Genomic DNA, 14636 nt, shown 5'->3' with positions numbered 1-14636 from the left:
TGACACTATCCACTAAGCCAGTGGTCCCCAACCCCCGGGCCGCGGACTAGTACCGGTCCGTGGGACATTTGGTAGCAGTCCACAGAGAAAGAATAAATAACTTACATTATTTCCATTTTATTTATATTTAAGTCTGAACGATGTTTTATATTTTTTTAAATGACCAGATTCCCTGTTACATCTGTCTAAGACTCACTCTACGCTTGTCTCGGTCACATGATACATTATTTATCCGTCCCACCCTAAATGCCGGTCCGTGAAAATATTTTGACATTAAACCGGTCCGTGGTCCAAAAAAGGTTGGGGACCAATGCACTAAGCCACTGGTCAGGGCTGAAACGCAGACTTCTAAAGCACAGAATCAGACATCAGGCTGAACAGGCAATAGCCCAGGGACAAAAGGTCAGTGTCTGTGCAGCCAAAGCAGTGCCCAACCACTGGCCAAGTGAGGTTGTTCCCTGAGCTGCCTGCTCAGTTTAGCCCCCTTTGATCACAGGCAGATTCGTATAAGCACTGACCAGGAAGAACTAGGGAGGCGGCAGCCAAAAAAGTTTCTCCCAGAGCATTGAATGCTGTCCTTTCTGATTCACTCGCCCTGTTCTTTCACCCAGTGAGAATCCTGTGACTTCCAAATCACAGGATCCAGCAGAGGTTTTGTGATCCATGACACAAGTGAAAAAAAACAAAAAGCCAAGTCTACGGGTTGTTTGTTTTTTTTTTTGGACAGAGACAGAGAGAGAGTCAGACAGAGGGACAGAAAGACAGGAAGGGAGACAAATGAGAAGCATCAATTCTTCTTTGTGGCACCTTAGTTGTTCACTGATTGCTTTCTCGTATGTGCCTTGACTTGGGGGGGGGGACGCTACAGCAAAACAAGTGACCCCTTGCTCAAGCCAGCAACCTTGGGCTCAAGCTAGGGACCATGGAGTCACGTCTTGATCCCATGCTCAACCCCGCGCTCAAGCTAGTGAGCCCATGCTCAAGCTGGATGAGCCGGCGCTCAAGCTGGATAAACCTGAGCTCAAGCCAGCGACCTCGGGGTTTCAAACCTGGCTCCTCTGCGTCCCAGTCCAACACTCTATCCACCGCGCCACTGCCTGGTCAGGCAAGACTACCGTATTGATGATTTACAAAACTACACTTAATTAAAGGGCTGACCTTTATTCTAGGATTCTTCCTTGTGTGGGAGAGGAGTAGTATCCAAACACTGAATGGTAGCTGGAGGGCTTTAACATTATTACTTCCATGGACATATTAGAAAGCTAGCAACTTTTTGTGGTCCTCAAAGTTTTTTTTAAACTGGTCCCTCATATCCAAACACAAAGGTGCCAAGTGGTATCTCAATGACAGTACCATCCTAAACAAAACTAAAGAAAGCAGCTTCCTCCATGATCTGAACTACAGCAACATGCAATAAACTTCCAGCTTGCGGATGTTAAAGATATTGCCACTTGAGTACTCAGATTTCTAGAACTCTTTGCCCACCCAGGTTCACAACAGACCCTCCTCAGGCTGGCTGCACACTGCAAACACCTCAGAAGGAATCTGTCTACTACACATTAAAAGTCCTGCACCAAAATATGCCAAACTGTGTATCTGCCTATTGCTTGCCCTTGGCAGATGAGGAGGAAAATGTTAGCATAAATGCATAAATGTACATCTAATCTACATTTCATGGATGTACAAAGCGTTTGGATAGAAATGTATTTTTAATATAACTAGTTTCTTTTGTAACCCAAGTATTCTATAATTTATGTTAAAATAACAACCAAAAAAGCACCATTCTGACACAGGGCCCATGACAGTAATAGTTCCAGTCTGTGTTTTCAAAGACTGCTCAACTCACCTATTAATTATAAAATGTAAAAAAACTAATTACAGCCAAAGCAGGTAACAAAGTATCTAGGCCATGTTCTGCCTATGCATTATCAAGGCTAAGAATAAACTACCCAGTTTAACTACAGAAGCTGCATATTTGGTTTGGGGTTAATCCACATCACGTGGCTCACCACCGAAAAAGCAGCTCATATGGATTATGCCCAAGGTGTAAGCACAGCACTACTGTACCCAAATCCTTCAGTAGCCAATCTTTCTCTCTCTCTGAAAATTTTCCTTATAAATGGAAGGCATAGATTATCTCTGCCACTTCCAGCTTAAGAAATTGAATTTTTCCTAAACCTAATGATCACCATGAACTCTATTCTCAACAGAACTGGGAGAGAACCACCCTCAAAGAATTCTCACTCAAGAACCACATAGATGATATGATAGTTTAAGAGTGGTACCCTGAAAAGTCCATTTAATAAAGATGCCTGCTCCAAAGACCTGGTCAAATAGCTTGCCAGTTCAATCCCTGGTCAGGGCACATACACAACAGATCAATGTTCCTGACCCTTCTCTTCCTTCTTCTCTCTCGAAAATCAATTAAAAACAATTAAAAATTCTAAAAAATAAATAAAATGTCTGATCCAATTTTCTCCCTTCTTCAGGATAATCTTCTGTAGTCCTAAAATATATGCAACACTCAACTCGAAAAGCCTTTTAAAAAGTAGTTTCCAGCCTGACCAGGCGGTGGTGCAGTGGATAAAGCGTCAGACTGGGACACAGAGAACCCAATACGAAGGAAGCCCTGAGGTTGCTGGCTTAAGCATGGGATCACAGGCCTGACCCCATAGTTGCTGGCTTGAGCCCAAAGGTCGCTGCCTTGAGCAAGGGATCACTGGCTCTGCTATAGCCCCCCAGTCAAGTCACGTATGAGAAAGCAATCAATGAACAACTAAGGAGCTGCAATGAAGAATTGATGCTTCTCATCTCTCTCCCTTCCTGCCTGTCCCTATCTGTCTCTGTCACACACAAAAACTACATTTCCATAAGCATAATAAAATTAGATAGCATTGATAAGCACCCCAAATTTAGAATATTACAGACATTAAACATGTTAAGCTAAGTACACACCTACCATATGATACTTACCCAAGAGAAAACAAATCACATAACCATACAAAAACATCTCCCTGAATATTCATAGCAACATTATTCATAGTAGTACAAAACTGGAAATCTCAATGTCTACTAACAGGTATATGAATAAACAAATTGTACTGTATTGATGAAAATACTGTTCAAAAAAAGTATACACACAGCATAAATGAATCTCAAAATATTTCTACTCATGGCCCTGGCCGGTTGGCTCAGTGGTAGAGCGTTGGCCTGGCGTGCAGGAGTCCCGGGTTCGATTCCCAGCCAGGGCACACAGGAGAAGCGCCCATCTGCTTCTCCACCCCTCCCCCTCTCCTTCCTCTCAGTATCTCTCTTCCCCTCCCGCAGCCAAGGCTCCATTGGAGCAAAGTTTGCCCGGGTGCTGAGGATGGCTCTATGGCCTCTGCCTCAGGCGCTAGAATGCTCTGGTTGCAACAGAGCAACGCCCCAGATGGGCAGAGCATCGCCCCCTAGTGGGCATGCTGGTTGGGCATATGCGGGAGTCTGACTGCCTCCCCGTTTCCAACCTCAGAAAAATACCTCCCCCCAATTCTACTCAAGAAAAACCAGACATAAAAGGAATATACAGTATGGTTCCGTCATATAAAACTCTGTATTTGAGAAAATCTACTCCAGCAAACTAATCTACAGCACACTTTCTCAAGCTCAGCCCTAGTGACATCCCCAGCCAGAGATAATCCTGTGTTGCAAAGAGGCTGCCCTGTGCACTACAGGATGTTCAACAACATTCTCTGACCTCTATTCAAAGATGCCAATATCAACCCCAACCCTCAACCTTGAAGTTGATGATCAAAAATGTCTCCAAGACACTTCCAAAAGTCCCCTGAAGGGAAGAAATCACCCAACTGAGAACCAGTGATGTATAATAATGGAAAACAGACCCATAGTTGCCTAAGGGTGGGGGGTAGAGGGGTTCAGAGGATTACAGTGTGAGAAAAAGCTTCTGGGAATTGTAGATATATTTACTATATTGATTTAATAAGCATACTATATATTGACACTTACCAAACTGTACATTTCCAATATGAGCAATCACTGTGTCAATTATACAACACTGTTTTTTTAAAGTTTCTTCTCACATTTACTAAATTTTAAATCTAACTCAAATAACTGGACTTGTAACTCCAACATAAAGTAACAAGTTTGTAATTTTTCAAAGCCACAATAAGAGATCTACCTATGCCAGCTAAATGTCTTACCAATTAATATTCTCCTGCTAATTGTTCTCAATTCCCAATTGCCAATGATTCTGACTCCATCTGATTCTGACACATAATCATCCAACTAAGTTCTAAATAGAACCAATATAACCAAGACGTTTTCTGAAATTCTGTAAACTTATTTCATAATATATTGATAAGGACAAGCCTAAAATATCTGAAAGAAACTTTCAAATTATTAAAATAAGATTAATTATAAGATTATGTTTACTATGGTTTTGAAATTTTCACTGACTGCATTCTTTGAAAATTGATAATTTGTCGTGTCGATGCTCCACAACACTAGAATTATACTATACATAAAGATCACAACTAAAAAATAATTTAGAAAGTACCTACTCCAAAAAAGGACTACTACATTCAGTTTAAAACTGTGAATCCGCCTGACCAGGCGGTGGTGCAGTGGATAGAGCGTCGGACTGGGATGCGAAGGACCCAGGTTCGAGACCCCGAGGTCGCCAGCGTGAGCGCAGGCTCATCTGGTTTGAGCAAAGCTCACCAGCTTGGACCCAAGGTCACTGGTTCAAGCAAGGGGTTACTCGGTCTGCTGTAGCCCCATGGTCAAGACACATCTGAGAAAGCAATCAATGAACAACTAAGGTGTCGCAATGAAAAACTAATAATTGATGCTTTTCATCTCTCCGTTCCTGTCTGTCTGTCCCTGTCGTTCCGTCTCTCTGGCTCTCTGTCTGTAAAAAAACAAACAAACAAAAAAAACCTGAATCCTAACTGACCAGGCGGTGGCACAGTGGATACAGTGTCAGACTGGGACGCGGAGAACCCAGGTTCAAGACACTGAGGTGGCTGGCTTGACCGCAGGCTCATCTGGTTTGCGCAAGGCTCACCAGCTAGAGCCCAAGGTCAATGGCCTGAAGAGCAAGGGGTCATGGGCTCAGCTGAAGCACCCTCAGACAAGGCACATTTGAGAAGCAATCAATGAACTACTCAAGTGCAACAACTATGAGTTGATGCCTCTTATCTCTTTCCCTTCCTGTCTCTCTTCAAAACCAAAACAACAAAAACTGTGAACCCCTATCCTCTCATGCTTTCATGGCATTCTCATGTATAATACCAGGGGTCCCCAAACTACGGCCCGCGGGCTGTATGCGGCCCCCTGAGGCCATTTATCCGGCCCCCACCGCACTTCCGGAAGGGGCACCTCTTTAATTGGTGGTCAGTGAGAGGAGCATAGTTCCCATTGAAATACTGGTCAGTTTGTTGATTTAAATTTACTTGTTCTTTATTTTAAATATTGTATTTGTTCCCGTTTTGTTTTTTACTTTAAAATAAGGTATTTGCAGTGTGCATTGGGATTTGTTCATAGTTTTTTTTATAGTCCGGCCCTCCAACGGTCTGAGGGACAGTGAACTGGCCCCCTGTGAAAAAAGTTTGGGGACCCCTGTATAATACGATTACTGGAGTTTTTCAATCAAGAACTAGTCTGAAATGGCAAGCCCACTACCTCAAACACATTTGAAAGAAAAGACTCTCTCCATGCTCCGTATCACCTTGAGAGCCATTTCTTATGCAAACAGAAACCATTTCAATCCTGAGCTCCTCTAATGCATTTATTTAAGATGTGGGGAGCATGGTTCATAGCACTATTCATACTCAGGGTCCAGCACTTAACCATCCATAAGATTCAAGCTCTTTTCCTCTCTGGTACTTTACCAGCAAAACCAGCATAACCTGTATCCACCTTAGCTCACAGGGATGCTGTGACAATCAACAAATAGCAGCTTACTTAATGGTAAGCACCACATTTAAGGGAGCAGTATTACAGGTGACAAAGAGGTAGGGTCCCATACCAAGACCTAAACCCCAAGGTCACCTATGCTAAGCTTCAGTTCTTTCATCTGTAAAAGGCTACTATCCACACTTACAAGTTTAAAGGAGAGTCGTGGCACATAGTGACTGTAGCAGTGATATATTTTCCTACCAATAATTTTCCTGAGGGCAGCAGGGAGAAAGACTGATTCACTCACTCCTAGCTTTCTACCACATGTACCCATTAGGCTTTAAAACAAGCTCACTACGCAAATGACTGAGGAAACCTAGGCATTGTACTTATTACAGACCATTGAAGGAGCAATTCAGTTTTCAAGTCTATGATTGCAGAACACTGTAATGAGAGAACCCTGAATAGAAACAAGCAACCTAGTGTTTGCAGACTGTTATCTCTTGCATAACTGTGAATAAAACAGAGCAAAATGAAAGTAAAGAGCTGGCTGCATGCATTCAAACAATCTACAGCAAAAATTATTTTTTATCAAGTATAGAAACACTTTTTAAAGTACAGTGCAAAAACAAACAACAACAACAAAAAAAAAACCCCGCCAGTTTGAGCATTATCCTCATATGCCAGGTTTGTTGGTTACAAGAATCAACCAATGGCCGGACCTGTGGTGACGCAGTGGATAAATACCTGAAATGCTGAGGTAGGGCTAACCCTTAGCCCTGTCAAGACACATAGAAGCAATAACTACGAACTGATGCTTCCTACTCCTCTTTCTACTCCTCCTCACCTGCCTTCCTCCTCTCTAAAATAAATAAAATCTTAAAAAATCAACCGATGGATGCATGAATATGTGTAACAACAAATCAATTTTTCATTCTCTCTCTAAAACCAATAAATGAATTTTTTAAAAGCACTCAAATCATTCCAAAGCACCAAAAATTAGATTTAAATAAACTTCAAATGACTGCATTCAGTGAGAGGTTACCAGGGTAGTGTTGCGGAAGCATCAAGAGCCTTGAAGTCAAGATGAGCTCTGCTACCCTCTTTTTATCAATTACTTTACCCTGAGTTTCCTCAATTGTTAAAAAAAAAAAATTGAGGGCCCTGACTAGGTAGCTCACTTGGTGGTTTAGAGCAGGGGTCGAGAACCTATGGCTCCCAAGCCAGCTGTGGCTCTTTTGATGGCTGCATCTGGCTTGCAGACAAATCTTTAATAAAAAAAAATGTTAAAAATATAAAACATTCTCATGTATTACAATCCATTCATTTCCTACCGCTCATGTTCATGGATGTGGGTGGCTGGAGCCTCCGGACAACCCCAAATTTTTATTGGATAATGCATAATGTACAGGCGTCGTTGTATGGCTCTCACGGAATTACATTTTAAAAATGTGGCGTTCATGGCTCTCAGCCAAAAAAGGTTCCTGACCCCTGGTTTAAACCGTTGGTCCCATATACCACAGTTGGGGGTTCAATCACCCATCAGGACACATAGAAGAATCAACCAATGAATGCATAAGTGGAACAACAAGTCCTTTTTTTCTCTCTCTCCCTTTTCCTTTCTCTAGAAATAAGAAAGTTTTAAGTTTGGGGGGGGGAATTCATAACAGACAGAATGTATGATTGAAGTTAACAAGGAGCTTGGGAGAATGTGAAGTTATTGATTAATGGCTACAGTTTGGGATGATGTGAAAGTTCTGGACATGGATGGTGATGATGGTTGCATAATGCTGAATGCATTTAATGACGCTGAATCACACGCTTAAAACTGTTGAAACTGTAAATTCTATACTATGTATACGTTACCATAATTTTTTAAAAACTTGTGGGAAACCAAACGCGTGCCCAGCCTCCCCCACACACACCCACAGGCTCTGATCGGAACCAGGTGACCATAATCAGAATGAGTGGGTTTCACAGGGACACAAGTTCATGCTTTAGTTTAAGGGAAATTTAAAAACCGCCCTGGCCGGATAGCTTGGTTGGTTAGACTAGAGCATCAGCCTGAAGCACAGAGGTTGCCAGTTTGATCTCTGGTCAGGGCATGTACAGAAACAGATCGATGTTCTGGTCTTTCTCCCCTCCTCTCTGGCTGAAATCAATAAATAAATTTAAAAATAATAATAAAATCTGTTACAAGTAAATAAAATTAAAAATAATTAAAAATAATAAAAACCAAGGACCCAAGACAGAGCCCCAAGCAGAACTCCAAAAGGTGACGTAGTTTGGTAGTGAGTGGCCAGCCAAAAGATAGAAAATCCTCTCCTAGAACATCAAAAGACATTTTCTGTCTTTTAATCCTACTGTTTTTTTTCTAAGGGTGAACACGGAGTCAGTAGGCCCGATCGCCCCATGAATACTGCACACCTGGAGAGGAAGTAGGGGTTACGTGGGCGACCGACATGAGCGGGACCATGGGGAGAGAGGCAGTTCCGACCGAGTTACTTGGCGCAGGCGGGGGAGGGGCACGGCGGAGCGAAGACGAGTCCGCGGCCCCAGCCGATACCCACCCGCCTCCACTACCGTTTACCGAGGCCGACCGCGTAGCAAGTCCTGCATGGTAGGTAACTCCTACCCTTTCCCAGACTTGACCGATCGGGAAACTGAGACTCCAGGCAAGGGGGTGGTGCTTAGGAGGAAATGTAAAACCCCGCGCCCAAGGTCAGCGGACAAGAGAACAGGCCGCACCCGACTCCGGGACTCGCCGACTCCGAGGTCAGCGCCATCATCCCCGCGCGCAGAGGCCTGGCCTGAGGCCTTTGGGTCGGACCCGGCCTGAAGAACCGGGAGAGTGGAGGCTCGAGGCCTGCACCGAAAGAGCAATCTTTGAGGCGCGCTCCCAGGGCCGCCCGGCTTCACCCCTCATAGCCTTGGTGGCCCCCACCCTAAGCAGGCTCCATGGGGAAGGCCTGGGCCGAGGCAGCGCCAGCGGGAGGCCGACAGACCTAACAGAGCTGCCGCCGACGACGCGAAATGCTCGGCCCGGACAAGGAGCCGTGAAATACTCACCCTTTCGGGCCCGGGGCTCCATTGCCGCTCGGCGCGCCAGGCGCACCGCTTTCTCCCTCCATTTTGGGCTCTGTCGCCGCCACCTCTGCCGCCGCTTCAACCCCTGCCGCCATTTTCTCCGCGTCTGGGCTTTGTGTGAGGGAACAGACTAAACGGCGTTGCGCCTGCGCGCTCACGTGACCAGGCGCGACCAGTAACGCTTGAGCACGCCATGGCCTGCTCCCGCCCAGTACCCTCCCGCCCCGCACCACGCCCCTGCTCCAGGCCACGCCCCCTCCGCGCACAGGCCTCGGCCAGCAGCTATTTTTTTCATTCATTCCTGCAACCAGTTCAAGTTAGCACCTGCTTGATTATCCACACGCTCTTGACACCTAGTAGGGGGAAGCATCTCCCCACCCTCCACCGGACCCAATCACGTCCAGCTTTGTGTAGTCATCTAGAGCAGTGGTCCCCGCAGAGAAAGAATAAATAACTTACGTTATTTCCGTTTTATTTATATTTGTCTGATGTTTTATTTTTTAAAAATGACCAGATTCCCTCTGTTACATCCGTCTAAGACTCACTCTTGACGCTTGTCTTATAAATTCGACAATTATATTTAAAAATACCACAGTTTTGCCCTGGCCGGTTGGCTCAGCGGTAGAGCGTCGGCCTGGCGTGCAGAAGTCCCGGGTTCGATTACCGGCCAGGGCACACAGGAGAAGCGCCCATCTGCTTCTCCACCCCTCCCCCTCTCCTTCCTCTCTGTCTCTCTCTTCCCCTCCCGCAGCGAGGCTCCATTGGAGCAAAGATGGCCCCAGCGCTGCTGGGGATGGCTCCTTGGCCTCTGCCCCAGGCGCTAGAGTGGCTCTGGTCAGGGCAGAGCGTCGCCCCCCCCCCCCCCGTGGGCGTGCCGGGTGGATCCCGGTTGGGCACATGCGGGAGTCTGTCTCTATACAAAAAAATTTAAAAAATTAAAAATAAAAAAAAATAAAAATACTACAGTTTTTACGGTCACATAATTTTATTTTGTGCATTTATCCATCCCACCCTAAAGGCCGGTCTGTGAAAATATTTTCTGATATTAAACCAGCCCATGGCCCAAAAAAGGTTGGGGACCACTGATCTAGAGCAGAAGGGTAGTGAAAGTTTTAGTTACCGGAAGTTAGCCAGGCTAGGGCAGAACAAGAACAGACCAGACTGTAGGACTGGTGTGCAAAAATACTGTCTAAGCAGATATCATCCTGCACCAAGAATATCTAGGCTCTGTCCGGTTTTCTCTCCACAACGCTGGGAGTGCCTGAATGCAGAGCTAGTAGCCTGAGTCTTTTTCACTGAACCTATTAACCAACAGCCAAAACACATGGCTGGGGACTTGGAATGTGCTCATGGATGATGTTTCTTGAGTGAATGAACAAGCAAGAAGCCAAACATGATGGGAAAAATAAATGAGCTGCAGGCCAAGAGAGCCCATAAACTTTAACTGGGACTCCTTCCTGCCTGACCCTGGGTCCCTCTGCCCTAAGGGCTTGTCCCTCTCCCCATTTCAGAGCTGTTACAGGCTGTCTTGGGGCAGAACCCAGGGAAGAGGCCAGAGTCTAGGGGAGTGTTCAGAGTTTAGTGCCTCTTGCCTGACCTGTGGTGGCGCAGTGGATAAAGTGTCGACCTGGAAATGCTGAGGTCGCCGCTTCGAAACCCTGGGCTTGCCTGGTCAAGGCACATATGGGAGTTGATGCTTCCAGCTCCTCCCCCCTTCTCTCTCTTTCCTCTCTCTCCCTCTCTGTCTCTCTCCCTCTCTCTCCTCTCTAAAAAAAAAAAAAAAAAAAAAAGAATAAATAAAAAAATAAAATTAAAACAGAGTTTAGTGCCTCCTTACCCAGTAGCTCCCCATCTCTCTGGTATCTCTGGAACTTTGAAATGCTTCACTGAATCTTGCAGAAGTTTCTATCTAACTACCAAACTCTCTAGGTTCACAAAGGTAAAGAGGTTTGGGTTTTTTTTTTTCCACCTCTCTCACAGAACAAATGCATTCCATTAGGTTCTGGGGGAATATCTCACCTGTCATACCCTCCCAGCTGCTTAATTCTGCCTAGTGATTCTGACCCAGGTTGAGAATTCTGGGCCCAGAGAATAAATTCATTTAGTAGCCCAGTATTGGGAAAACAGCTGTGTTAGGCTTGTTCACTTGCATTTTGCACAATTAGTGCATGAGCACATGGCAAACGTGTGTGCAGTCTATGTATGGCTATGGGTGGTTTGACTCAGAGCGGATTGAGGATTGCTTGCCCACCACTGCGATGGACCATTTTGCTGTTTGTTCATCTGCTGCTGTGAAAAGCGGTTTTCCCCTGCCTGTTTGCTTGCCCACCATTGCAAGACTTTAATAAACAGGAATGGCTCAGCGCTTCCGGCTCCAGAGTTCCTCTACTGTATGCCTGAATATAGTGTAAACCTGCCTGGCCTCGGCCACTGGCATTACACCCAGCCTGACAGGAAGGTATGCCCCACCATCCCTTTCCTACATACTTCCCAAACTCACCTATCTCACAGAATTCCTTTCTCCCACACCTGCTCCTAAAATCTCTACTAAAATCCACTGGGCACAGCACCCCCTCTTCCACAGCCTTGCTGGGATCTGTCTTGCTTTACCTTCTCCCCCTTAGACTTCTCCCACACTGGAGGGGCCCTGGAGCAGAAGCAGCCTCACAAACCTCTGAATTCCCTTGCCTGACAGGGCTCAGAGATGGCAGAAGAGACCACACAGTCTGTCAAAATCAGGGAGAAGGCCTGACCAGGTGGTGGAGCAGTGGATGGAGCGTTGGACTGGGATGCGGAAGGACCCAGGTTTGAGACCCCGAGGTCACCAGCTTAGACCCAAGGTCCCTGGCTCCAGCAGGGGGTTGCTCGGTCTGCTGAGGGCCCGCGGTCAAGGCACATGTGAGAAAGCAATCAATGAACAACTAAGAAATCGCAACGCGCAATGAGAAACTGATGATTAATGCTTCTCATCTCTCTCCGTTCCTGTCTGTCTGTCCCTATCTCTGCCTCTGTAAAAAAAAAAAAAAAAAAAAAAAAAATCAGGGAGAAGAATCCAAATACAAAGCATTAGGGACAATAAGCCACCTCTCTGATCCTTTCTCCTGCAGTGGGTATGACTGGAGGAGGTTAAGGACAAGCCAGGCCCTGGCTGAGGAGACAAACTTTCCAGGCTGGGGGCTCCTACCAGCCAGTGATTTGACCCAACACTGCTCAGATTCCTGGGTTTTGCCATCTTCTGAACTCTTATTTCCTTCACACTTTCCTTTAATTGACATACTTTCTTTTCATTTGAAAGCATGTTTTAGGCCCTGGACCATTCGCTCAGTGGTAGAGTGTTGGCCTGAAGTGTAGATGTCCCATGTTCAATTCCTGGTCAGGGCACACAGGAGAAGTGCCCATCTGCTTCTCCTCCCCTCCCCCTCTCGCTTCTTTCGCTCTCTTTCTCTCTCTCCTCCTCCCCTCCTGCAGCCATGGCTTGATTACAGTGAGTTGGCCTTGGGCACTGAGAATGGCTCCATGGCCTCTACCTCAGGTGCTAAAAAATGGCTCCAGTTGCAACGGAGCACAGGCCCCATATGGGCAGATCATCGCCCCCTAGTGGGCTTGCTGGCTGGATCCTGGTCAGGGTACGTGCAGGAGTCTGTCTCTGCCTCCTACCTCTCACTGAATAAAAATAAATAAGGTATATGTTTTAAAATTGTATCTTACAGCGGTTAGGGAGTTGGGTGAAAAAGGTAAAGGGATTAAACAAAAAAACAACAACAAAAAAACTCAGGCACACTCTCCCTCTCAGGAGCACATTCACACCTATCCAGTTCCCCTCCTCCTCCCCCCAGGCTCATTATCTTTGCCCTTCTCTCTCCTAAGCTCCAAGGTACCTTCTTCTGCCTCTGTAAGGTGTTTCTTACACAGCCCAGCTGGCTCGTTTCTACTACCTCTGTAACTTTCTAAAAAACTTTCTCTCAAAATTTAAATTTAAGAAAAAAACCCTCATAAACACAATCAACAGTATGGTGATTACCAGGGAGAAGAGGGATAAAGGGGGGATAAACAGTGACAAAAGGAGATGTGACTTTGGATGGTGAACACACAATACAATATACAGACCAGTGGTGGGATTCAGCCAGTTTGCACCAGTTCAGCAGAACCGATACCTAATTTTTTCTTGAGCTTGGTGAACCGGTTGTTAAAATGACACTGTAATCAGGGTTCTCTCTAGGGTGGGTGCCTGGGCAGCTGCCCAATGTGGAAATCACAAATTGACATTCCTTATACTTGTTTAATGTCTATCTGCACAACAGCATATTCTAAGTGCCAATAGTAATGTTCATTCCATCCATAGGTGAAAAAAAAAATAAGTGAGGATGCCAATCAAGAAGCAATATGGAGCCTAACCAGGTGGTGGAGCAGAGGATAGAGTGTCAGACTGGGACACAGAGGACCCAGGTTCAAGGCCCCGAGGTAGCCAGCTTGAGCGAGGGCTCACCTGGTTTGAGCAAAGCTCACCAGCTTGAGCCCAAGGTCGCTGGCTTGAGCAAGGGGTTACTCAGTCTGCTGTAGCCCTGCGGTCAAGGCATATATAAGAAAGCAATCAATGAACAACCAAGATGCCACAACGAAGAATTGATGCTTCCCATATCTCTCCCTTCCTGTCTGTCCCTCTCTCTGTCTCTCTCTGTCTCTGTCACACACACACAAAAAGAAAGAAGCAATATGAAGATATCTTCAATAACAGTTTTATTGTTTTTTGTCCGGTATTATTTAATATTTTTTCATTAATATTTTAAAACTTATAACATCATCTAGTTTTGTGTACCTCTTTTATTGTTCTTATTTAAGTATTAAGTGCATGAAATAATAAACTACCTTTTGGTACATAGTTTTTTATACTTAAAACTGTCATTAGGGCAGAGAACTAATTACTAAATTATCTGAATCCCACCCCTGATACAGATGATGCATTATAGAATTGTACACTTGAAACCACTGTAAATTTATTAACTGTCACCCAAGTGAATTCAATTTTAAAAATTGTGCTTTTACATCACAGCCCATATTGTAAACAAATAAGAGGGTGGGCTCCCTCTGAAGCAAGCCCATGCTGTTTTTCCCTATTTATTTATTTACTTTTTACAGAGACAGAGAGACAGGATAGGTAAAGACAGGAAGGGAGAGAGATGAGAAGCATAAATTCTTCATTGTGGCACCTTCATTGTTTTCTCATATATGCCTTGACTGGGGGGTCTCCAGCAGAGCGAGTGACCCCTTGCTCAAACCAGCAACCTTAGACTCAAGACAACCACCTTGGGCTTCCAGCCAGCAACCTTTGGGCTCAAGCCAGCAAACATGGGGATATATCTATGGTCCCAAGCTCAAGCTAGTGACCCTGCACTCAAGCAGATGAGCCTGTGCTCAAGCCAGCAACCTCAGGGTTTCAAACCTGGGTCTTCCACGTCCCAGTCCGATGCTCTATCCACTGCGCCACCATCTAGTCAGGCTGTTTTTCCCCATTTCTTTCTCAGGCATGTTTTTTCTCCCTAAGTTCCAAGGATTCCTATAAGACTAGCCAACAGGGAAGCAATGGGTAGCAGCAGCTAATCCCAGGCTAACCCTTAAACCTGTCTCCAAGCCCCCCTTTACTCTGACTTTTC

At 45.4% G+C, this 14636-nt stretch overlaps 1 protein-coding gene across 2 annotated transcripts in view; it reads right to left on the bottom strand.

Moving 5' to 3' along the window:
• Positions 1-9124, bottom strand: part of HNRNPM (heterogeneous nuclear ribonucleoprotein M) — a 54213-nt gene extending 45089 nt beyond the window's left edge. For both annotated transcript variants that reach the window (XM_066266822.1, XM_066266831.1), the window contains exon 1: positions 8968-9124. In XM_066266822.1, the coding sequence (XP_066122919.1) occupies positions 8968-9080 (113 nt within the window). In that variant the 5' untranslated portion in view covers positions 9081-9124. The remainder of the gene's footprint in view (positions 1-8967) is intronic.
• Between the last annotated feature and the right edge of the window lie 5512 nt (positions 9125-14636).

Source organism: Saccopteryx bilineata, chromosome 1 (genome assembly GCF_036850765.1).
Source record: "Saccopteryx bilineata isolate mSacBil1 chromosome 1, mSacBil1_pri_phased_curated, whole genome shotgun sequence".
Classification (NCBI taxonomy): Eukaryota; Metazoa; Chordata; class Mammalia; order Chiroptera; family Emballonuridae; genus Saccopteryx; species Saccopteryx bilineata.
The sequence above is the reverse complement of the archived record's forward strand: the minus strand, read 5'-3'. Positions and strand labels throughout refer to the sequence as shown.